This window comes from Manis pentadactyla, chromosome 15 (assembly GCF_030020395.1).
Source record: "Manis pentadactyla isolate mManPen7 chromosome 15, mManPen7.hap1, whole genome shotgun sequence".
NCBI classification, from domain to species: domain Eukaryota; kingdom Metazoa; phylum Chordata; class Mammalia; order Pholidota; family Manidae; genus Manis; species Manis pentadactyla.
The window spans coordinates 26,185,601-26,208,888 of NC_080033.1; the positions used below are offsets into that span (position 1 = coordinate 26,185,601).

The 23,288-nt window shown below is 48.5% G+C and overlaps 1 protein-coding gene across 1 annotated transcript; it reads right to left on the bottom strand.

Moving 5' to 3' along the window:
• Nucleotides 1–3,642: 3,642 nt before the first annotated feature.
• PLEKHF1 (pleckstrin homology and FYVE domain containing 1) lies at nucleotides 3,643–12,605 on the bottom strand. The gene is made up of 2 exons (XM_036929916.2): nucleotides 12,504–12,605; nucleotides 3,643–5,285 (listed from the first exon to the last, which is right to left on the bottom strand). Exon 2 carries the CDS (start codon nucleotides 5,266–5,268, stop codon nucleotides 4,429–4,431), a length of 840 nt encoding a protein of 279 aa, XP_036785811.1. The 5' UTR covers nucleotides 5,269–5,285; nucleotides 12,504–12,605; the 3' UTR covers nucleotides 3,643–4,428.
• Between the last annotated feature and the right edge of the window lie 10,683 nt (nucleotides 12,606–23,288).

Genomic DNA, 23,288 nt, shown 5'->3' on the forward strand with positions numbered 1-23,288 from the left:
GGGATAAGGGTGAGACTCGACTGCCATTTCATTATCAATCCCTCTGCCCCAGTGCCCTCAATCCCAATTCTTACTTGATTCATTTGTTCAGTCAACAAATGTACCAGGGATAGGAGAGGGTGATTAACAAAAGAAACCAGAGTCCCAGTCCTTGTGGAGACTATCATCCTCTCTATAAAGCCCTACTCTCCTCTGAGGCTCAACCAAACACCACCTCCTCCAGGAAGCCCTCCCTGATCACATAGCTGTTCTGGGAGTTCCATCCACTGGCTTTGTCTATTCCTTTCAGGACTCAGGCCATATCTCCCTCAGCTTTAGGATGGTCTTGTGTGACCAGGCTCTGCTTCCCTGGGACCAGTGCACAGATGCATCTCAGTATCAACTACCTCCACCCCTAGCACCAACACTGCTCCCCATCCCCCACCCCTCCAATACACAACATCACTATCAAGGAGCAAAAAGATTCCTCAGATCCTGTGAACCCCTTGCCTGGCTCCCTGCCTCTGTTAGACAAGTGCCCAGATGTTACCAATACCCATGCAGGTGTGCCCTATTTAAGAAAACTCAGCATCTAAAAATCCCAATAGCCAAAACTCATAGGTGGGGCCACTGGCTTGCCCCCTGTAGAAGCCTCCCTTAGGATCTGAGTCCTGGGGAGCATGCCACTCCTGCCCAGGGTGTGACAAACTCTATCAGTCAGTCCTGAAATGCCTCGAGGTCACCACTGTGACTTCACTTTCCACCTGGAGCAACTTCTGTCAGGCTGGTTCCAGCAAGGGTGTTTCAGGAAATACTAAGGAGGTGGAGAACTCCAATGCCCCTCAAATGCATGAGGCTGGTCCTTAGACCCCTTGGCCATCGGCATGTCCCAGAAGGAAGGGCAAGGCAGGCACCTCCGGGAGTCCAAAGCCTCTAAGAAGGCTCAGCCTTGGGAAGAGACACAGAGTGCATGCACAGCTGGAAGGACAGATTCCCGGACAGTGATGGGAGCACTGGGCTGCAGGACAGCTGGTTCGCGTGTCCTTGCCAGGCCTTGCAAACAAAGCCCCAGGCAGTAGTGTGAGTGCCTGGAAGCAGGCCCAGTAGACCTAACCCTGAAGCCAGACCCCAGGCTTCATTCTGGGAAAAGGGAACATCCACAGAGAGCAGAGGCATTGATTCAGCCTGAGAACTCCTGACTTTCTCCAGGTGCAGGGGCAGCACAGTAGCTGAGGGCAAGGGGCAGCTCTGTGGTCTTGGCTAAGGGCAACTCCAGAGCCTTGACTGACAGCCCTGCTGGGTAAGCTAACTGCAGTACCGTGAGCCTGGCTGGGCAGCAAGCCCCTTCTCCGAGCAGCCTGGCAAGGTGGGTGGAGGCAGGGCCTGGCCTGACCCTTGACCCAAGAAGCCAGGCTGAAGAGGTTGTTTGAAGGGAACAAATCTGTAAGGAGTCAGAGATGGGGGACTTCCCAGGCCCATATCTTCTATTCCTGGAGGTCCAGATTCCTCTCAGCACATCCCCTCTAGGCTTCAGTGGCCAGGGGCGCTGATCCTTGACCTCAGGCCAAATGTTCAGTCCATGGCATTTTGCTGGCTTCCCAGCACACCAGCTGCCATCATCCTAAACATCTTGGAGAACAGGGGAGGGGCCCGCCCTTTAGGAGGAGGTGAGGACCTCCAGGGCTTGCAGTCCTCCACCCATGGCCACAGGCAGATGTGGCCTTAACGAGCTCCATTCTTCTCTCCAGGACCCCAGGGTTGGGGGTGGCTGCACTGCCACTGTCCCCACCTCAGCTGTCTGCACCCAGCTGTCAGGGAAAGCTCTGGAGAGAAAAGTACAGAAGGCTCCAGCAGCTCCAGCGGCTCCAGGCACATCTGAGCTGCCCCACCACCTCCCTGGCCTCAGCAGAGCCAAATGGCTCCAGAAGAGAACACTCGGTGCCTCTCCTCCTCAGGGCCTTTGCTAATAATAGGCAGCACTCATTCTTTCTCACAACTGGGGGAAGCTCACCTCTGTGAGTACTGCACTCTTTTAACCCCTGCCTCCCAAAGTCACGCTCAGTCCCTGTCCCCATCACAGCACACACCAGGGCCCACAACGTCCACACATTGTGTCTGTCTCCCCAACTAAGGTTGTATGCCCCTTGAGTCAGGACCTGTGTATCTCACTAACGGGTGTGTCCCCAGCACCCAGTAGGTAGGAATGTTCGCATGAATGAAGGCCCTCCAATGACTGTTGGCTACTTGGGCCCTTGGGTCCCTATGGGTAAGCAGAAGCTCTGTCCCAGTCCTGGGGGGCACAAAGGGAACAGGCTAAGGTCTAAGCCAGCAAACCTGCCTAAGCCAGCCTGACCTGCTGTCTAGGGTCCTTTGCTCTGTGCCCCTTTGGCAGAAACCTGCAGGAAAGGTTGACAGTGCCCAGGGCCAGCTGCAGCCAGTTTATTCTGCTGTCCACATGAATGCTGCGCTGGTGCTTCTGCTCCCACTTCACCAGGCAAGGGAGGTTCCAGGGCAGTGGGGCTGTGACCAGGAGACCAGACGCTAGAGCTGGGCACTCCCTGCCCTGGCACCAGTCTTGGGGTAAAGGGATGGGGTTGCCTTGCCTGGGTTTCTGAGAAGGCACCTGATCTGTCTTCAGGAAGTTGCTCCTCACCCCATGACCTGTCTTGCCCTGAGCCCTCTGCCCAGGCAGAACCAGCTTGGGCCAGTTTGTGTGGCTCAGGGAGGCCAAGGGCTTGCTAACCAACAAGTCATTCCTGGAAGGATCTCTGACCCTCCCCACTCCCCACTCCCTGTGTGGGAAAGCCCCAGGTGGCCCTGGGTGCCTCACACTCCAGCCCACCCCTCCCAACCTCTGCCCTCCTGCACAGGCGTTGCTGCCTGTCAACAGCAGGCTGGAGCCTTGCCAGCCCTGGGAGCTGCCCTGACCTGCTGAGTCAGTCGGCACTCCAGATGCTCAGGGTTCTGTTTGCATGGGGATGTTTGGGTGCTGGTCAGAGAAGGCAATTCCTCATCCAGGGACTGAAACCCCCATGGTGGGGTTTCAGGCACTAGGCCATGTGGGCAGGAGGAAGCTTTCCTGCCTCCAAACTCACCACTTCTAACTGACTGAGCCCTCCTCTCTGCCACAGCGGGCTCTGGTCAAGGCCAGCCAGGAAATGGGAAAAGACTGGTACAGAGGCAAATGCAGGAGACTATCTTGAAGGACTGGACTCTGTGCCCTGGTGTGCGCCAGACATCAGGCTGGTATTAAAGCTCCAGCCCAACACACACCCACTCTGAGCAAGGCCAGTCACTGGCACCATCTCTAGGGGCCAGTCAGGGCAGAAGGTCACACGGGAGAGCTTTAAACCTGGAAGGCCCAGGCAGAGCTGGTTAAGTGGCTCCTGTTTCTTTTATCTGCTATCCATCCATTGAGATACCTCACACCAAGTGCACAGGACATAGGGGCCAGGCTACAGTCACAGCACCCGGATGGACAGACTGTGTCCTTGGGAACCAGTCAAGGCATGGTGTGAACGTCTGACCCCACTGTGCTGCCTGCATTCCCAGGCATGCCCAGCATGCTGGACAGTTGTTGACACTTGTCATCTAGCATGTTTTCAGCCCTTGACCAAACTGTGTCTGGAGCAAGAACACACCTGGACTTTGCAACCACACAAGTCAATAAACTTTCTTTTTATTATTAAGTCAGTCTGGGTAGGGTTTCTGTCATTTGCAGTAAATGTTTTCAGTCCTAAGAGAAAACACTGCTTTCCTAGCCACAGGGAGAAATGAGGACAGGACTGAAAGGCATCAGATGAGGTGAGAAAGGGCCAGAGAACTTGGCAGGTTCCCTAGGCCATGGGGAACTCAGGCTGCAGTCCCTGGAGCTCATGGGCACCCACAGCATGGCAGGCTCTGGATGAGCCCACATGCTGGGTCTGATAACACCCAGCAGACCAGGTATGTAGGCATCAGCAAGGTAGACAGCAGGCCTTGTTTTCCTGGAGGCCTCCTAGGACTCCCAGTCTTCCCTGGGGGTGTGATTATCTGGGTGCCAGGTGCTGGGGTTCAAGGTCTCAGAGAAGTGGGCACCTCACTTCAGAACTATCTTCCCTCTGGTCCCTAAAGGTGCCGTGGTTGTCTGACTCAAGAGGTCATCTGGAGTTACAGCTCATAGGGCTGAGAAACAGGCATTTGGTCCCAAGAGGCCTAAGTGTTTTGGGTTTGATAAATGGGAAGATAATTACCTGAAGTTTAAATTGAAGGATGACAATGTCCAGAAAATAGACATTGGGGATCCAGAGAGAAAGAGACATTCCCAGTGCACCCACCACCCATGGGGGAAGATCCTCGGGGGGTGCTAGGCAGCTTCGGAAACTCTGCCCTCTTAGAGGCCTGGGCAATGGAGACTGCTTGTTTGAAGAAATGACTCTGGAAGCCTCCCTCACATCTGCAGACCTGGGGTCAGCTGTGGAAGGATGACCAGGTGACCCCCGAGGAATAGAATTCCACGCGGCTGGGCCAGTCGCTGTCCCCACTGCCCTCCTTGTCCTCGTCTGAGTCATCGTCATCTCCACTGGAGGCCCCAAACCCTGCGCCGGCCAGGTGGGCCGGCTGCCCTGGGGACCCCTCACCCCGCTCCTCCTCCTCCTCCTTCCGTTTCTGGGCGGCCAGATCCCGGTAGCACAGGCTGCACACGCGCAGCGGCTTGGGCGAGAGCCGCGGCAGCAGGAAGCGCTCACGGGAGCACTCTGCACAAACCACGAAGCCGCATTTGCGGCAGTGGTGGCGCCGGGTGATGGCCGAGAAGCGTGTCTGCGTGCAGCGCATGCAAATGTCCGTGGCTTTGTCCGGGATCCAGGGCGCCGCGTGCTCAGTGCTGGGCTGGCGACCCGTGGCCCGCAACTGCCGCCGCACACACTCCTCGATGTGACTGATCCACTCCTGGCGCTCCGTAGTGGAAGCGGCAGACACCACGAATGACTTCTTGGCCGTCTTGATCATCCAGCGGTTCTTGGCCCACAGGGTCTCGGGCAACGGCTCCAGAGTCACCTCCTCCAGGGGAATGATGTGCTGGCTGCGGTACTTGCGCTTGTTGAGTACGATGCTGCCATACACCAGGATATCGTTGAAGAGGAAGAAGATGCGAGCTTTAGCCTTCTTGCGGCACTCCTTGGTCAGCACACCCTCGCCCAGCAGCACCCGGCCTGGCAGGGCAAGTGGTTGCCCTGAGGCCCCGAAGCAGCTCTCCACTGCGGCAATGCGCTGGCTGTTGATCTCCGTGTTGGCCAGGAAGTCCACCATCTTCACTGGCTGCTCGACTGTGGGAGGAGTGGCAGACAAGGCATCAGTGTGCCTGGGCAATGCCCAGGGGTGGGACCTCACTACCCACCCCCCAACTAACTACCCACCGATCCAGGCAGCCGGCTATTACTACCCTGCTGTGATCCAGCAGCCCAGACAGCCATCCAACCAAAGAAACTTGCTGCCCCAGAAGGCTACTCTTAGTCAAGGAATTGCAGCGAGGTGGAGCAGGATTCCCCTGGAAGGGCGTGTGGAAGCCAGTGGGGGATGGAAAGGCAGTAGTAAAGAAGTGTGACTGAGCAGGCTGCTACTGGGCACACCAGGGAGCCTCGGAAGACAGAGTAGAACACACCTCAATGTTGTCCACCGATGGGACAGAGATACTGAGCCCCAACTCCCATCAGGGGCTCATAGGAACACTACCTACTCTGCACTTGGGCCTGCCACAGGTGGAAAGGTGCAGGTCCATGTGCCGGGACAGTGAATGCCAGGTCATAGTGTGTCTGCAATCCTAACCCAGTATGGACTCCCCCATCTACCAAGCCAAACCATCACAGACCCTGCAAGCTGTAAGCCCAGCGGTCACCACCAACATTATCACAGGTACATGTGTTGAGCACTTCCTCCACATTGAGCACAACTATGTCATGGAGTCCTCACACCAACTCTAGTAGTCAGAATTCCCCCTGACAGGAGGGAAACTGAGACTCTGCTAGCAAGTAGGTGGCCCTAAGCTTGCACCCCTGGGGACCATACTGTACAATGCCTTTCTCCAAGGATGGTAAGGCCCAAACCCCCTGTGCCAAGCAACTACATGTTGGTGCCCCAGATCTCATCTAGGCCCCCCTCTGCTCTGTCCACACACACTCTCTTTTACCCACCAGGCTCATGGCTTTGAAGAACATCCAAACTCCCAATGCCCCAGGTCAAGACTCCCGTCCTGGATTGTCCACTGAGCTGGATATCCACCTGCCACATGACCTCCCACCTGCTTATCTAAGAAGGAAATGAAACCCAACATGCCCAACACAAATGCGGCTCTTCCTTCCAGCTCTTCTTTTCTATAATGGAACCACCAATAGTTGTTCAAGCCCTAAATCTAGCACTCATCCTTGATCTCCTCTTTTCTGTACCTTCAACATTCAACTCACAAGCAAGCTCCATTGTTTTTATTTCTCACACTTAGCCCAAATCTGCCCACTTCTCATAGAATAACTACATCATTGAACTAAACAGCAAGGTGCTATTACATCTTGCCTGAAACAGGCTGTTTTGTGCGGGCTGCTTCCTGTGACCAGGATATCAGTTCTCATCCCCCTTTAAGAAAAGGGCTTTCTGACAACCCCAGCACTGGCTGCTTCTCACCCTACTCCACCATTAGGACAAGGTTGGCAAAAACTATGGCCTGAAGGTCAAATCTGGCCTACAGCCTGTTTATGTAAATAAAGTTTTATTGGAACACTGCCATGCTCATTCATTTATAATTGCCTGTGGCTGCTTTCATGCTGCAATGACAGAACTGAAAAGCAGTAGCAGAGACCACAAGGCCACAAACGCTTAAATATTTACTATCTGGCCCTGCACAGAAAAAGTTTGTTGACTTCTTCTCTAGCACATTTACCTAAATTTTGTTATAGCACATTATGCTATTTTGTTTTTTCCTCACAAGACTTATCAGAACCTGATATTTCCTTGTCTATCCATTGTTTGCTTGCATATGTTCTAATTTCCTCATTCAATTCTAAACTCCATTAGAGCAGGAACCTTTTCTTGTTCACTGCTGTATCCCCAATGCTTGGCAGTGCCAAGAATACAGTAGGTACTTCATAAGTGGCTAGTGAATGAATGAACCTTTCCAAAGCTCCCAAGGGCCCACCATACATGACTCAGCTCTTACCTTTGAAGAGGAAGCAGGTGAGAGCTGACCCCATGGCCGCCACTGCCACATGCACGCACATGTACAGGCACACATGGCATGTCCTGGCCCAGCTGACCACACAAATGGTATTTCTGGGTCACCACACTACAGTTCCATAAGTCAAGCCTATTGTGGGAAACCAGAGTGGAGCCCAGCATAGGGGCTGGGTGCATTGCACAAGAGGGGTGGTTGGTCCCGAGTCACATGCTACTTGCCCCTTTCAGACTACAGGGTGTCCTGAGAAGTGCTGCCCACATCACCTCATATAAGAAATGTTATTTTTAGATTGCTGATCTTGGCTGAATATTGCAAACTAGCTGATAATTGGTGACAGCCCTGGGTCATTCTGCTAGGGCCCATCACTGGGTCCCTGCTGTGGACAATCTGGCAACATTCCAGAGGCTACCCCCAGGACCCCTGGGCTGAGTGCTGGCCCTGGGATGGGCTGGATGAGTCTCCACTGCCACAGAGCATAGCAGAGCAGGAGACACACCAAGAGCAGGGATGTGAGTACCTGCAACAGAAGCAACAGAGATGCCGAAGGGTGGGGGAAGGGCAAAATGACTGTCTGCCCACACAGTGGAATATGAAACAAGTGGGTCCACTCACAGTGGAGTATGATGACTCACAATGTCATGGGTCAACATGAAGTGACAACAGACATCAAAAGCTGAGTGGGAAAGGCAGCCTGCAGAACGGTGTGTGACACATGGTGTATGTAGTGTTCAAGAACTATATGAATAAAAATGGATACGATGGAACCTCACACCCATAAGGATGGCTACTATCATAAAACAAAACAGTAAATTACAAGTGTTGGCGAGGACGTGGAGAAGTTGGAACCCCTGAGCACTGTTGGTAGGAATGTGAATTGCAGGTGATACGGAAAACAGTAAAACAATTAAAAATAGAAATACGATACAACTGAACAATCCTACTTTTGGGTATACAGACCAAACAATTGAGAGAAAGGTCTCAGAGTGGTATTTGTACACCTATATTCAGAGCAGCAGCATCTACAACAGCCAAGAGGTGGAAGCAACCCAACTGTCCATTGATGGATGAATGGATAAATGAAATCTGATATATACATAAAATGGAATATTATTCAGCCTTAAAAGGAAATTCTGACACTGACACATGTTACAACATGGATGAACCTTGAGGGCATTATGTGAAGTGAAACAAGTCAGTTACAGAAAGGCAAATACCATTTGACTCCTCTAATTAATATGAGTATTAAAAGCAGTCAAATTCAGTGACAGAAAGTGAAAGGTGGTTACCAGGGTCTGAGGGTAGGGAGCAGGAGCAGGAGAGTTGTTATTTAATGGGTACAGTTTCAATTTTGCAAGATGAAAATAATTCTGGATTTGTTTCACAACAATGAGAATATACTGATACTACTGAATGGCATACTTAAAAATGGTTAAGACAGTAAAAACATTTTTAAAAAAAGGATTGACACAAACCAAAGTCAGTAGAAAGTGTTCCAGGGGAGGACACCTGGGTATAACTAGGAATGGGAGGGGAGGGGTCAAATAGGACTTCACCTTTATTTATAATATTTTATTTCTTTTAATTAAAAAAGACATCAGCAAATGTGATAAAATCCTATCCCAATCAATTGCAGGAAATGGGAACATAAGCTTCTTTTTCTTTCTTTTTTTCTAAATTTAAGATCCTAAAAAGAAAAGAATTACAGGACAGTGTGCAGGCCAAGAGCTCTGAGCGGTACTGGCTGAGGTGGCCGCCCAGCAAGCCTCTCAGTGGGTGACCCAGCTGGGCCTCCCCTGATTCAGCAGTACCAGGCCAGGGGCCGCAGGAGGTGCCAGGAAACCCGAGGAAGGAACACCACGCGTTCCCTCCAGCACCCCTGCCTGTCAGCCCACCTGGCAGACTGGGTGAAAACCCAATCTTGCTGCTACAGACTTAACACATTTGGCAGCTGAACTCAGTGCTGAGACAGAAGAAAGCAAGTGGCCTCACCCAGCCCTTTGGGGTTCTGCGAGCTCTGGAGGCCAGCTTGCTCAGTTCCACCTCTGGCTAGGTGCTACCCAGGTGGGCGACAAGGAGGAAATGGGGAACAGCACTCAGAGAGGGGAGAGCTTCCGGCGGGGAGCTACAACACTGTCTCCCCATCCCTCATGGGGGCACCACATAGGACTCCCATGCTGCCCTATCCCAAATCCGTGATTGAGATCTCCTCCAGCCCCTGCTGGCCCCTGGCCAGCTGCTTGTGGCAAAAGGAGACCTAGGAAAGGTGGGGGAGACAGGTGGTGATGAAAGGGGTCTGGGCTCTGAGCTGACCCCACACACTGACGGGGGCATCCAGAAGGCTCTCATGCCCCTCTTTTCCATGAGTCTGCAGCAGGTCCCAGGTTCAGTGAGGGACCAGGCAGACATCCTCCCAGCTTCCTCCCCATATCCACCCACCCTCCTCACAGATATAACTTCACACCCTAGTGTGACAAGACCTAGAGGTCTGTCTTGGTAAATAGGGCCCTGCAGCAGATGGGGAATCCTCTTTTTAATTGTTCTCACAAGAGAAATGAACCTCCTGCCCTTTTGACAGGGGAGGAGAGAGCTGAGCCCATCCCAGTGTCTTTGGGCTGGCCAGTCTCAGGACAGCCTCTGGCCATGGGATGACCCCAGCATGGTACCAGGGTGCTGACAGAGGAAGGACACTCACAAAGGGTCAGCATCTAGGAGCAGGGAAGTGAACAGACCTGCTTTTTCTTGGAGGGTTCGGAAGGGCGGCCTGCCCTGCTGAACACTAGTGATCCCACTACCTGAGCTGGGCTGAAGGTGCTCTGGGTGAGCACTGGGGCCTGGAGAGCCACGCCCTGAGGCTAGGTGGCCAGGGTGCTGCGCAGGACAGCCAAGGAGTCACACGTGACTTATACCAGGGCCATGTACACATGTGATATACACCAAGTCTGATTCATTGCTGGCTTTTTAAAATGCAGTTTATTGAAACACAGCCACCTGCAACAGAGAATGGCTTATAAAGCCTAAAATACTATTTGGCTCTACAGAAAAAGTTTGCTGACCCCCTGATCTGTCAACTGCATAATGTCCCTACTCAAGGGATGCACCTTACCCAGAGCTGTGTCCTGACAGAACTCTACTCTCTGCTCCTCCACTGGACACAGTCTTCAGGATTTGAGAAAAATATCTGGGCCTCCAAGTTGGGAACTTTGGGAAGCCAGAGCTGGGAGGGGCACCCAGGTTCATCCTCCCCCTCGTTACAGGTGGGGACATTTCTTACCAGAGAGGGAGGTACCTGGCCAAGGTCACAGAGAAAAAGTCAAGATGTTGGCCTACTGGACTATCTCTTGGCTTCTCCTGGGTGGGGTGAGGCTGATTTATTACCTGCCCCTCCTTTCCTCCAGCCCCAACTAGGCCCACCCTTATCCCATGTCCTACCATGTGCCAGCCACAGTTCTATTGTGCTAGTCTATTGTGCAGGCAGGGGGCCAGGGACCTTCAGTAACAGACTTCCTGGTGGGACAGCCAGACTAGAAAGCAAATCAACAAGGTAGTTTCTGATCATGAGTGCTAAGTGCCATGAAGAAAAGGCTGATGTGCTGGGCAGGGTTGGGGTGAGGGTGGTGGATAGGCAAAGCCTGGTGAGAAAGTGACCTTGCACCAACCTGAACACTGTGAGGAGCCAGCCATGCAAAGGCCTGAAGGAAGAATGGTTTGGGCCTGGGTAACAGCTCAAGGGCCTGACCACTAGAGGCTGCAGAATCAGCAGCAAGAGGTAAGAGGTAAAGTCAAAGGGGCCAGCAGGGGCCAGCCTTGCAGGCCCATAGGCCACCATGAGGAACTGAGTTTTTCTCCAAGTGTACAGAGGGGAGTGCCATGAATCAAGTTTCCTCTCCCAGAGGGGCTGCCCTTCAGCCTTGTCCAGCCCTGTGCTTACTGGAAGGCTCTCCTCCATGAAAATAGCAATAAGGAAAAAAAACCAGAGGTGCCACTAACAGAGTTTATAGTCAGCAGGCTCAACTGTGAGCACATTACAAGTATTATCTCATTTAATCCTCACAAAGTCCCAGTGGGGAAGGTACCACATAGATCTGTAAAGTCACTGCCCAAGGTGCCAGATGTGTGCTGGGAAGCCCAGCTTCAAAATAACCACAGGCTGCTGACCAAAGACAGAATCAGAAATTCTTAAGTTCAGAGGTCAGGGACCTTCTCCAAATACCTCTACTCCCCACCCCTGGCAAGGTCATAGGGTGCCTTGGGATGGCCTGGGCAGGTCTATTAGCCTGGCTGGGCTGCCTCACCTCCCCGTCTTGGCATTCCTGAGGACTGATATGTGCAGGGATACAAGCCCAAGTCAGAGTCATCTCTCAGCTTGCAAAGACCCCAGTGGAAATTATGTGCCCAGGCACACCTCAGCACAATGTGGAATTATGTGCCAAGAATGATCCCAGCAACGACCCTTCCCTCCTCCCTGGCTTCTGACCCTCTGGGTGGTGTGTTAACAGCTGTGTTCAAATTCCAGGTAGAATACTTCCCTTGGGCTGTGGAGATCAAGTTTCAGAGTGTCTCCGAATCTCCATTTTCCCACCTGCAAAGGGGGCTGATGACACCAGTCCCTTGCATAGCTCTTCAGGTGTTTAGGGAGAAAGGGAGGGAGATTCCAGATGGAGAAGGAACAGCCATCTCTTTCCCTGGACCTGCCTCAGTTACTTTCTCTGTGAAATGACAGAGTAAGACTGGCCCTGTTAGCTTTGACAACTCCTACCAAAAGTCACAAACTCAAAAGCTTCAAGGTCCAGGTGGTTCCTAAATGAGAGAGGGCAGGAAGTACCAAGGCCCTCCGGTAAGCGCTGTCACTTTCTCTCACCTCCCTGCAACCTGGGGCAGTTGTCCCAGACCACTTCTCCAGATCCTTATTAGACGGGGACCCAGGAGTCCAGTCAGAGCTCCCCGAACTATCACTGGACAATGGGCACGCTGAGACCCCTGCAGCCCCTGGATCAGGGCCACCGGTGTCTCCGTGCCCTCCTTAGCTCATGCGTCGCGCATTCTCCGGGAATCTCGCCTCGATTCCCGAAGCTCCCTTGCGTTTTCTCACCCCCCTCTCCCGGGAGTCCCTGCAGCTCCCCTCTGCCTCCAGCCCCGCCATCCAGCAACAAGCTATCTTCACCGCGGCTCAGCTCGCGGCCAAAGTCCGAGTATGTCTTGACTGTGCTCCCGCTCCGCCCCAGTCCGGGAGCCACCTTGCCGTGGTGGCCCGGGGAGCTTGGAGGCGGCCGGCGGGTAGCCCAACCGCTCCTCGCGCCCCAGCCGGGCCAGGGGCTCTTACCTTCTCCGCTGGCCCCGAGCGCCCCGCGCCCCGTCCGCAGCGGGCCAGCGAGCCTACACCGGGCTCCGCATTTGGCTCCCCTAGGCGGCCACCCCCGCCCCGCCCCCGCTGCCGCGTTCCAGCCCTTGCCAGACACGCCCCTGCAGTGGCTCTGCCAATCAGATCCCTGGGGCCGGGCGGGGGCGGGGCCAGGGCGTCCAGCAAGCTGGGCCAAAGTCCGCTAGCAATGTGCGCGGGCGGAGCGGCCGGAGTTCGGGTCGCGGTGCGCGCCAGCGGGGGGCTGGTCGGGTGGGGCTTCCTTCTTGCTGCACGAACTGGTTTTCCGCTCGGAACAGATTCCCCACCCCAAGTTTCCCTTTCTGCCCGCCGCTCCCGGCAATCCACACGCTGGCTGCTCACCCATCTGGAGACCGAGCCCTCGCTGGACTAGCGGCCGCGCCCGAGGAAGGAGGAGGACGGCGAGGGGCTGTTGTGCCTTCTGCTGCCTGAGTCGGGCTCCCTGCTGCTAGCTGACAACAGTTATCTCCTCTCAGCAACGCAGAAACTAAATAATCTTAATATGAAAAACCATCAGTGTTATATATTTTAGACTTTTTGTAGTGAAACTTTCGAACATACACTAAAGGAAAGAGAGACTAATTTAGTGGACTCCACGTACTTATCAACCACATCTAACCTCACCAGCAAGTTATACCCCCACCCGCAAATCCTCCTGCACCTCCTCTGCACAAATGAAATTCTAAGCCTCACCATTCTGTGAGGTCTGTCTCATCCTCCCTCTGGCCTCCTCCCCACGCTTCACTTCACACTGGCTGCTTCCTGTTCCTCAAACCCCAGGGTGCTCCCACCACTCACTCGACCTGTGCACTTCCCTTGCCTGCAGATCTTCCCATGGCTGCATTTTGGCTTTCAGGTCTCAGCTCCACCTGTCGCCTACTCCGAGGCTTCCCTGATCACTCAAATCAGTTCCCTGCTTCCACCCCATATTACCCTCAACTCCCTTACCCTTTTTCATTATCCTGCAAAGCGTTTCTCCTATCCCAGAGTCATCTCGTTAGCTAACTTGTTTTCTCATTCCTGGCTTGTCTCTCCACCTAGGCTGTGAGCCCCCTGGGCTGGGCTGTACATTTCTGGTTCATTCCTTTATCGCCAGTGCTGAGAACTGAGTTCCTTGCTTAGCTGATCCACAGTAATGTCTGTTGCCCAAATGTAGTTCGTCTTGCCAAACAGAGCAGACCCTGGTGCTTTGAAGAGGGCCTAAGCTGAGGCAGTTCCTGGTGGGCCAGCGCCCTGGCGGGACACAGGGCAGGAAGAAGAGCTGGCCTGGAGGGCTAGTGTTAGGACCACCTGGGAGCGAGCAGGAAGACCTGCTTTCCCGAGTGGTGTGGGCAGAGGCTGAGTGGGGCCCAGTGCTGGGAATGTGCCTCTCCCAGCCCAAGGGGAGTGAGGCCAGGTCGGTGCTGAGAGGGAAGGAGCAAGGGAGGAGAGAGAAGGAGAAGCCAGAAGGAAGAGGAGGGGTGGGGGTGATAGGCAAGGCAGGCCACTCTAGCTGTGTGGCCTTGGAGTGCCCACATCTCCCCACCCCCTTCCACCACATCCCCACCTCCTCCACCTTCACTGCTCTTACCCTAATCAGCAAGGGCAGACAGGGTTTACTGGTCATCCCACAGAAGCCACTGCCTCACAGAAGTATTTAAACATTTATAAAATGCAAAGCTAGCATTTAATATGAAGTATTTCACATAAAAATCAGAGTTTCAGCTTCTTTCAAATTAAAGGATTTGAAAATTCTAGTTCCCATCCCCACATGGAGCTGTCCTCTTTAGATGGGATACATATTCTCCCCATAGACTTCAGTCCCCACCCCTCTCTGTGTTTTCCCTCTGGCCCCACTATATTCACTTATGTGCTTCCAGTTGAGTAAACATTTGGATTTATGAGTCCCAGTGGTATATCCAGGTCTCTGCACCATACAGAGAAGGAGCTAAGCCCCAACCATCCCAGAGACTGAGTTATAATCAGGGAGATCAGTTGGGACATTGAGACACTGGGAAATGCCATCCCAAATGTAAACACTGCTTGTTGCAGGGGGTGGGAAGAAACTTTGAGCTGAGCCTTCAAGGCCATGTTCCATGACTGCCTCAGTGCCCGACCTCCCACCTCCCTAGCAAGAGGAGGCTTTTCAGGGAAGTTAGGCCCAATCTGGGGTGAGGTGGTCAGGGGCAGGGATCTGAAAATCCCCATTAAGCCAGGTCTGTTTTGCCTTGCACAGAGCAGGTACCCAGGAAAGAGAAGCCTTTTCATGATTCTGGAAAACCAGAGGGAGGATGCACACCTCTTGGTCCTGGAATCAGGAGACCCCCAACAAGCCTTATCTCACTACTGGTCCTGGGCCCACTGGGGTTTCTGTCCTCTCACTTGTCCTTCCTTCCAGAGCTGATGTTCTGTATATCTGGGTGGGACTCTGGGAATTCCCTTGTAGGCAGCACAACTCTGGTCATCCAGCTGTCCACTGCTTCCCAACAGGGACCAGCTGTGGGTGGAGGAGACCAGGGTGAAGGGCTGCACTCGTCCAAATAAGAGGAAAAACTTGTGACTCAGGGAAAGGCAGAAGTTGAGTCAGCCAAGCCACAGGCTGTGGAAAAAATGAGGTCTCCCTGAGGCTTTTTCTGTGCTTGGGTAAGAAGTTCTTTCTGAGGAAAAGCTGGCTTTCAGACAGCGGAAATCAGGCTCTTAGGAAAATGCCAAGGCTCAGGATTTTCAGTTAGGGATTCTGCCATCACCTCTGTGTAAATGCCAGGAATTTTTATTGGATTTCTTAAGTTCCATCTAAGTGCTAAACACTTCATATTCTTATCTCTCTCCAGGCTAGATCTATCCTCCCCAGCTTTGGGTGTAAGAAAATAAAGTGGACACCACAGCATTTAGGGGTGAGGTATCGAGACTAACACAAGTGTTTCAGCACTTATGTGAGAGGGAAAACAAATGGGGCAAAAGATGAACAACTGGGGACTCCATGTCAAGAATCAGCAAATTTCTGTAAAGGGTCAAATAGTAAATATTTTGGGCTTTTGCAGGCCAGGACCCAATGGCAACTACTCAGTGCTACCCCTGCTGAGCAAAAGCAGTGCGCAGGAACCTGGACAAACGTCACTTAGGGACACTGATATTTGACTGTCAGGTCAATCTTGTGTGTTCTGATACATTAATCTTTAAAAAAAGTTTTTTTCTATCATTTAAACATGTAAAAGCCATTCTTAGCTCATGGGTTGTACAAAAACAGACTATGGGTCAGAATTTGTTGACCCCTGACTTACAGCTGTTCATCATATGTACTTTTCTTGCAACTTTTCTTTTAAATTTAAAATGCTCAAAACAGAAAGCTGGGAAAACAAATGGGAAAAAAGAGAAACAGAGTTTGCCCTGCTTACAATGGGCAAGTCTTGAACCTGACTCCAAATCAGTTCACTTTCCATGGTTCTCTATGCTGCTTTCTTTATCAATAATATACCTGAGACTGACTCTCAGAGCATTGGAAATGTGGGACTTTGGAAAAGATTTCTATTCAAATGGTTTTGAGATTAGTTTTAAAGGAGGACCCCCTGAGATGTTTGGATTGTTAAAGTATTGGTTTTGAAGCTGAGACTGCATCTATGCTCTGCTGAACCAAGAAACTGCAGCGGCTTCCTGTCCCCACTCCTGCCTCTCTGCTGTGTCAATATGTACTCCGTTCCGTGTGTGTGTTTGCCCCACGTTTGTCATTCCAAGTCTGCATCCTTTTCATCTTTGTGGCATTGTTGTGCCTGTTTCCCATCATGGTTCTGACCAGACCAAAGGGGAAAACAAGAAAAACAAAAGGAGAAAAACTGCCCTTTGAAAAAGCTTCAGGTGGATGAAATCAATGGTGAATCTAAATATAATCTTCAGAGTGGGTAAATAGGTTAAAGCCAAGAGGCCTGTGACAGCACTGGTTTTGACAAAGTTCCATTAGATCATTCGTTCATTCCACAAACAGTTGTTGGACACTGTGCCGCTGCCTAGCACAGGATCAGAAATGAATGAGGCACCATCTCTGCCCTTGTGGGGCTCACCAAGCAGGGGGCAGAATGTGAACCCCTATTTATCCATGAGAAAAGAGGCCAGGGGTTACATCAGGTGAGAGGTTGAGTAACACATCTCCTAGCACTATTTTGGCACTGAAAAGTCAGCCTTTGGGGACTGGCTGGTAAAGAACTCCTCACCTGCTGCCTTTAAGGCAAGAACAGGAATTTCCAGCCAGCTAGAGAGAGAAAAGGCCCCAGCACTTGGTGACTGAGAAGGCCTGGAGACTCTTTCTGTCTAGGAGTGGGGCTGGAGCAGTGGGAAAGGTTTCAAAGGACAGAGATGAGTGATATTACATTTTGAATTCTTGCTGAGTTGCCCAAGATGCCCCACATTTTTGGCTATAATCCCTAAGCTTCATGAAACCCACATCCTTGCTGGTGGGAACACAAATTATTACATCCAGTCCCCATGGCAGGCAAAGTGCAACATCTATCACATTGAAAAATGCACAGACCCTTCTGTCCAGCTAGTTCACTTCTAGAAATTTATTCTTAGATATTATTGTATTTGTGTGAAATGACATATGCTCCCATTTATCCATTGCAGCTTTGCTTACAGTAGGGAAATAGTTGGGACCACCCAAATACCCAATGAAGGGGGCTGGTTAAATAAATGATGGCACATCCTTACAGTGAAATGGTTTACTATAGTCAAAGGGGAGAAGGCAGATCTTTATGTCTTGATATGGAAGAATTTCTAAGATGTATTGAGTGAGAAAAGTAAGATACGAAAGTGGGTATATAATGTGATTTCCTGTGTGTGTGAACGATATTGCTGACAAAATTCATTTATAAGAAACTGGTCACAGTGGTTGCCTCTAGAAGGGAAAATGGGTGGCTTTGACCCATGGGAAGGAGACTCACATTTTATACTCTTGTAGTATTCATGCCCTTATCTGGTTCCCTTCCACACTGGATAGAATTAACCTGTGTAGCCAATAGGATATTATGGAAATGACAGTGTATGACTTTCCAGGCTAAGTCATAAAAGACATGTGGCTTCTTCCTTGCTTTCTTGGATCATTTGCTGTGTGGGAAGACAGCTGCTTAGTCATAAAGATGGCCAAGCAGTCCTGTGGAGATGCCCATGTGGTGCAAAACTGAGGCCTTCTGCCAACAGGCAGCACCACCTTGCCAGCCACATGAGGGAGACATCTTGGAAGAAGATCTTCCACCCCAGAGAGGCCCTGGCACTGTCCACTCTGGTCCAGGTAGACATCTTAACTGCAACCTCCTGAGAAACCTTGAGGCAGAATCACCTAGCTAAGCCATTCCCCATTTTCACAGAAACCATGTGATACAATAAATGTTTACTGTTTCAAGCCACTAAATTTTCAGATAATTTGTTATGCAGCAAACAATAATTAATACACCCTTTCATGCCTTTTGGACTTTGTACCTTTTGCATTTGTGCATGTCCAAATAATGATGGTGGTGGTATGATTGTGATAGTAATAATCATAATAATAACCCAATATAAACCAGAGACCATGTGTAAAATAAACCAAGGGTATTACCATTGGGTAGATATGGGGTGGAGAGATGGAAACCCTTGCAGGGCCATGAGCCCTGGACTGAGAAGGGACTGAGTACTCAGAGAAGGGAGGAGGAGCATGACTTCTAAGTGCATGTGGGGGACACCTGTGCAGAGCATGAACAGCCCTCAGGTACAAGAGTTTCTAGTATGTTGCCTACAGGCCCACAGACCATTTTTGTTTGGGCAGCAGAGTGGATTTTAAAATCTGAACTTGATACCCACCAGAATTGCTGAAATTATAAATATTGACAATAGCAAGTGTTAGAGAAGATATAGAGCAACTGTACTCTCATAAGTTACTGGAGGGTACATAAATTGGAACAATACTTTGGAAAACCATTTGGCAGTATCTATGAAAGCTCAACACATGCAATCCTGTACCCAAGAAATTCTACTCCTAGAAATTACTCAGAGAAATGAGGACATGTCCAAACCAAAATAAACATGCAAGAATGTTACAAAAACATTATTCACAACAGAAGTAGAAGAAAAATTTTAAAAAGAGAAATAGAAAAGTAATTGAACCCAAGGAGTGAGTAACTGGAACCTCTGATCTACAACCAGTCATTTGGAAGCACAGCTGACAACCTAGACTTGGCAGCTGGCATCTAAATTGGGGGAGCAGTCTTGTAGGACTGAGCTCTCAACCTGTGGGATCTGACACTATCTTCAGGTAGACAGCATCCAAGAATTGCTTGATGTGTGGGGAAAAACATTGGAATTGGGTGCAGAATATTAATGTATCACTCAATGTCCTGTTGCATGGTGACTGACAGTCCCAGGAGCTGATTTTTTGGATCTGTTCCTTTCGTACCAAGGCCCTACTTCCTGCAGGCTGCTCTCAGCCAGTGCGTGAGCATGTAGGTGTGCTAATATTGGTCCCTTCCCGTGAGATATGGACCTTGGACTGTGTTTGAGTCAGTTGAGGCTGCTATAATGAGTTATTATAGACTAGGGAGCTTAAAGAACACATATTTATTTCTGATAGTTCTGGAGGCTGGAAGGCTGGGATTAGGGGGCCAGCATGGTTGGGTTCTGGTGAGAGTCCTCGTCTGGGTTGCAGATGGCTGTCTTTTCCTTGTATCTTCACTTGTATTTCCTGTGGGGGAAAGAGAGCTAGCTGGTTCTTTGGCCTCTTCTTATAAGGGCACTAATCCCATTCATGAGGGCTCTATCCTCTTGACCTGTGTGCCTCCCAAAGGACAAACTACATATGAAATTTAGAGGAATACCCTCAGTTCATGACAGGCAGCCTTGGCTCAAGGATCCCCATTGGCCTGGGCCACACTTTTTTGGAGCTGCACTGCAGTTTGAGACTCTTTTTACCAGTTCTTCCTTCTCTCTCCCTTTCCAAGTGTCAGGCTGGCATAGTAGTTCCTCAGGCTCTTTGCCTTTTCTGGTTACCTCTTTTTTATCCTTCTCTGCTCTTCTCTCTGATACAACTCCTGTGTGTCTGCTCCTATCTTGGTGTCTGCTTGCTGACCCCAACTGAGATATCAATGCACTCCTCAAGACCCCAGTCTCCAGACACTTCTTCTCTTCCCTCCCTTTACTTTCTGTCTCCCAAATCCTCATCTCTCTCCTCTCCAGCAGAGCTGATGGAAGAGACTAAATCACCCTCTCTTTGCATCTTAGGAAAGTTTTCTTTTTCTTTTAATTAATTTTTTAATTTAAAATTTTATTTTTTATTGAGATATGATTGACATATAAACATTATAGTAGTTTCAAATGTACAATGTAATGATTCAATGTTTGTATATATTATGAAATGATCACCTCACTAACTCTAGTTAACATCTGTAACTATGCAGTTTTAAATTGTTTTCTCTTGTGATAAGAACTTTTAAGATCAACTCTCTTAGCAACTTTCAAATATAAAATATAGTGTGATTAACTGTAGTTACCATGCTATACATTACATGCCTGGGACTTATTTATTTATAATTGAGTTTGCATCTTTTTGACCCCCTTCACCTATTTCATTCAACCCTCATCCTCCACCTCTGACAACCACCTATCTGTTCTATCAGTGGATTTTTATATATTGTTTAGATTTCACACATAAGTGAAATCACATAGTATTTGTCTTTCTATGTCTTATTTCACTTAACATAGTGCCCTCTAAGCCCATCCATGTTGTCACAAATAGCAAGATTTTCTTCTTTTTGTGGGTGAATAATATTCCACTGTAATATATATTTCACATCTTCTTTATCCATTCATCCATCATGGACACTTAGGTTTACTTCCATAATTTGGTTATTGTAAATAATGTTATAATGAACATGGGAGTGCACATATCTTTTTGAGTTAGTGTTTTCATTTCCTTTGGGTAAATATCCAGAAGTGGGATTGCTGCATCATATTTTCAATTTTTTGAGAAAACTCCGTACTGTTTTCCATAGTGGCTGCACCAATTTATATTCCCACCAATAGTGCACAAGGGTCTCCTTTCTCCATATCCTCATCAACACTTATTATTTCTTGACTTTCTTATGATAGCCATTCTAACAGGTGTGGGGTGATATTCCATTGTGGTTTTGATCTGCATCTTCCTGATTAGTGATATTGAGCACCTTTTCATGTATAGTACCTGTTGGCCATCTGTATGCCTTCTTTGGAAAAAATGTCTATTCAGAGCCCCTGTCCATTTTTTAATCTGATTTTTTTGACTATTGAGTTGTATGTGTGCTTTATATTTTCAACTGTTATATAGGTTGCTTTTTCATTTTGTTGATGGTTTCCTTTGCTGTGCAGAAACTTTTAGTGTTACGTAGTTCCACTTGTTTATCTTTGCTTTTGGTGTCAGATCCAAAAATCATCACCAAGACCAATGTTAAAGACTTTACTGTCTATGTTTTCTTCTAGGAGTTTTATGGTTTCATGTCTTTAATGCATTTTGAGTTAACTTTTGTGTATGGTGTAAGATAGTGGTCTACTTTCATTCTTTTGCATGTGGCTGTCCAGTTTTCAACACCATTTCTTGAAGAGACTGTCCTTTTCTTATTGTTTACTCTTGGCACCCTTGTCATAAATTATTGACCATATATGCATGGGTTTATTTCTGCACTCTTGATTCTGTTCCATTGATCTATGTGTCTGTTTTCGTGTCAATACCATACTGTTTTGATTACTATAGCTTTGTAAATAGTTTGAAGGCAGAAAGTGTGATACCTCCAGTTTTATTCTTTCTCACGGTTTCATTGGCTATTGGGAAGTTTCCTTGAGACAAAAAGTTTGAAGGCAGGAAGTGTGATACCTCCAGTTTTATTCTTTCTCAAGGTTGCATTGGCTATTGGGAAGTTTCCTTGAGACAGGAACATCATCTCTTTCATGATACATTCTTTTCCTGCTTCTTGAGACAAACTCCAGCAGCATCTTCATAAATTCCCCATCAAACCCTCTTGCTTAGCCTCCTTAAAGAGGAAGAGGAAGAACAGTGTTTTCAACAAATAGTACTGGAATAACAAAATATGTATATGCAAAAGAAACTATATCTCATATGTTATGCAAAAATTAACTCAAAATGGATTGTTGACCTAAATGTAAACCATCAAACTATAAAACTTTTAGAAGAAAACATGAGAAACAAATATTTGTGCACTTGGGTTAAGCAAAGAGTTCTTAGACACAAAAGCATGATCCACAAAGGAAAAAATGATAAATTAGACTTCACCAAAGTCAACCTTTTGCTCTGTGAAAGGTACTTTTAAAATAAAAAGAGGCACAGACTAGGAGTAAATATTTGCAAATCACATATCTGACAAAGGGATATATATTCAGAATATATAAAGAACTCTCAAAACTGAACAAAAAGGAAACAAACAGCCAATTTAGAAATGGTCAAAATATCCCAGTAGATGCTTTGCCAAAGAAGACATATGGATGGCAAAGAAGCACATGAAAAATGCTCAATATCATTAGACATTAGGGAAATGCAAACTAAAATCACTGGGAGATACCACTACGTGCCCATCTGAATGACTATAAAAGCCAAACCAGAACAAAAATAATACCAGGTGCTGCTGAGGATGCAGATCAGTTGGAACTTTCATTCATTGCTACTAGGAGTGCAAAATGGCGCAATCATTTGAGAAATAGTTTGACAATGTCTTAAGAAGTTAAACATACTCTCACCGTGTGACCCAGCAAAATCACTCCTAAATATTTATTCAAGAGAAATAAATACTTTTGTTCACATAAAACCTATTAACAAATGCTTATAACAACTTTCTTCATAAAAAAGCAAAAATTGGAAATGGCCCAAATGTTCTTTTAAGTGATGAATAGAAGATATATACCCATTCAGTGAAATGAAGAGGAGCTCAGTCATAAAAGAAACAAACTACTATAGACCCAGTAACAAGGATGAATCTCAAATGTATTATGCTAAAAGAAAATCCCAGACCCAAAGGCTATACACTTTGTATTTCAATTTATATGACATTCTGAAAAGCAAAACTTTAAGGATGGAGAGCAGATCAGTATTGCTTCTGATTAGGGGTGAGTTGCCAGAAAGGAGTGGTATGAGGGTCACTTTTGAGATGATGGGCTTTTATATTCTGATTGTGGTAGTGGTTACACTATATGCATTTGCCAAAACACACAGAACTGTACACTGAAAGAATGACATTTACTGTAAATTAAAAATAAAGCAAATTTTAATAAAATGTATAATTATGTAATTTGTAATTTAAAGTCTCATAGCATGTATAGCATTCTCTACATTTGTTCTTTCCAAAGTTGCCAAATAATTGGAATTTGTATGTGTGTGTATTTCAAAAGTTTGATGTATTGGGTTTTCAAAAGAAATGGCAAAGTCTGGGAGTTAGGGTTTGGTGGCCATTTAGGCATTAAAAAAATCATGTTGGGAAACTTCCAAGTTACCTATTGTTAGGAGAGGAAAAATAAAACAGCAAGCACAATTTTCCATTGCTTCCCCCCAGTATGGTTTAGGTACAGGTCCTTCTTATAATCTCCTTGGGATTCTTCAGCCAAGATTGTTCCTGACTAAGAGGCCAGAGGTCAGAACTTCCCCTCCTTTTCTCAGAGTTCCAGGAGGGAGTTTCCCCAGGAAGTCAGAGTTTCCCTCTCCAAGACCTTTACAAGAATGCTGAAGTAAAAATAAATCAACAAAATCAATGA

Excerpts from the sequence above, each read along its gene's own strand:
- PLEKHF1 (XM_036929916.2), bottom strand. The coding sequence starts at position 5,268 with ATGGTGGACTTCCTGGCCAACACGGAGATCAACAGCCAGCGCATTGCC.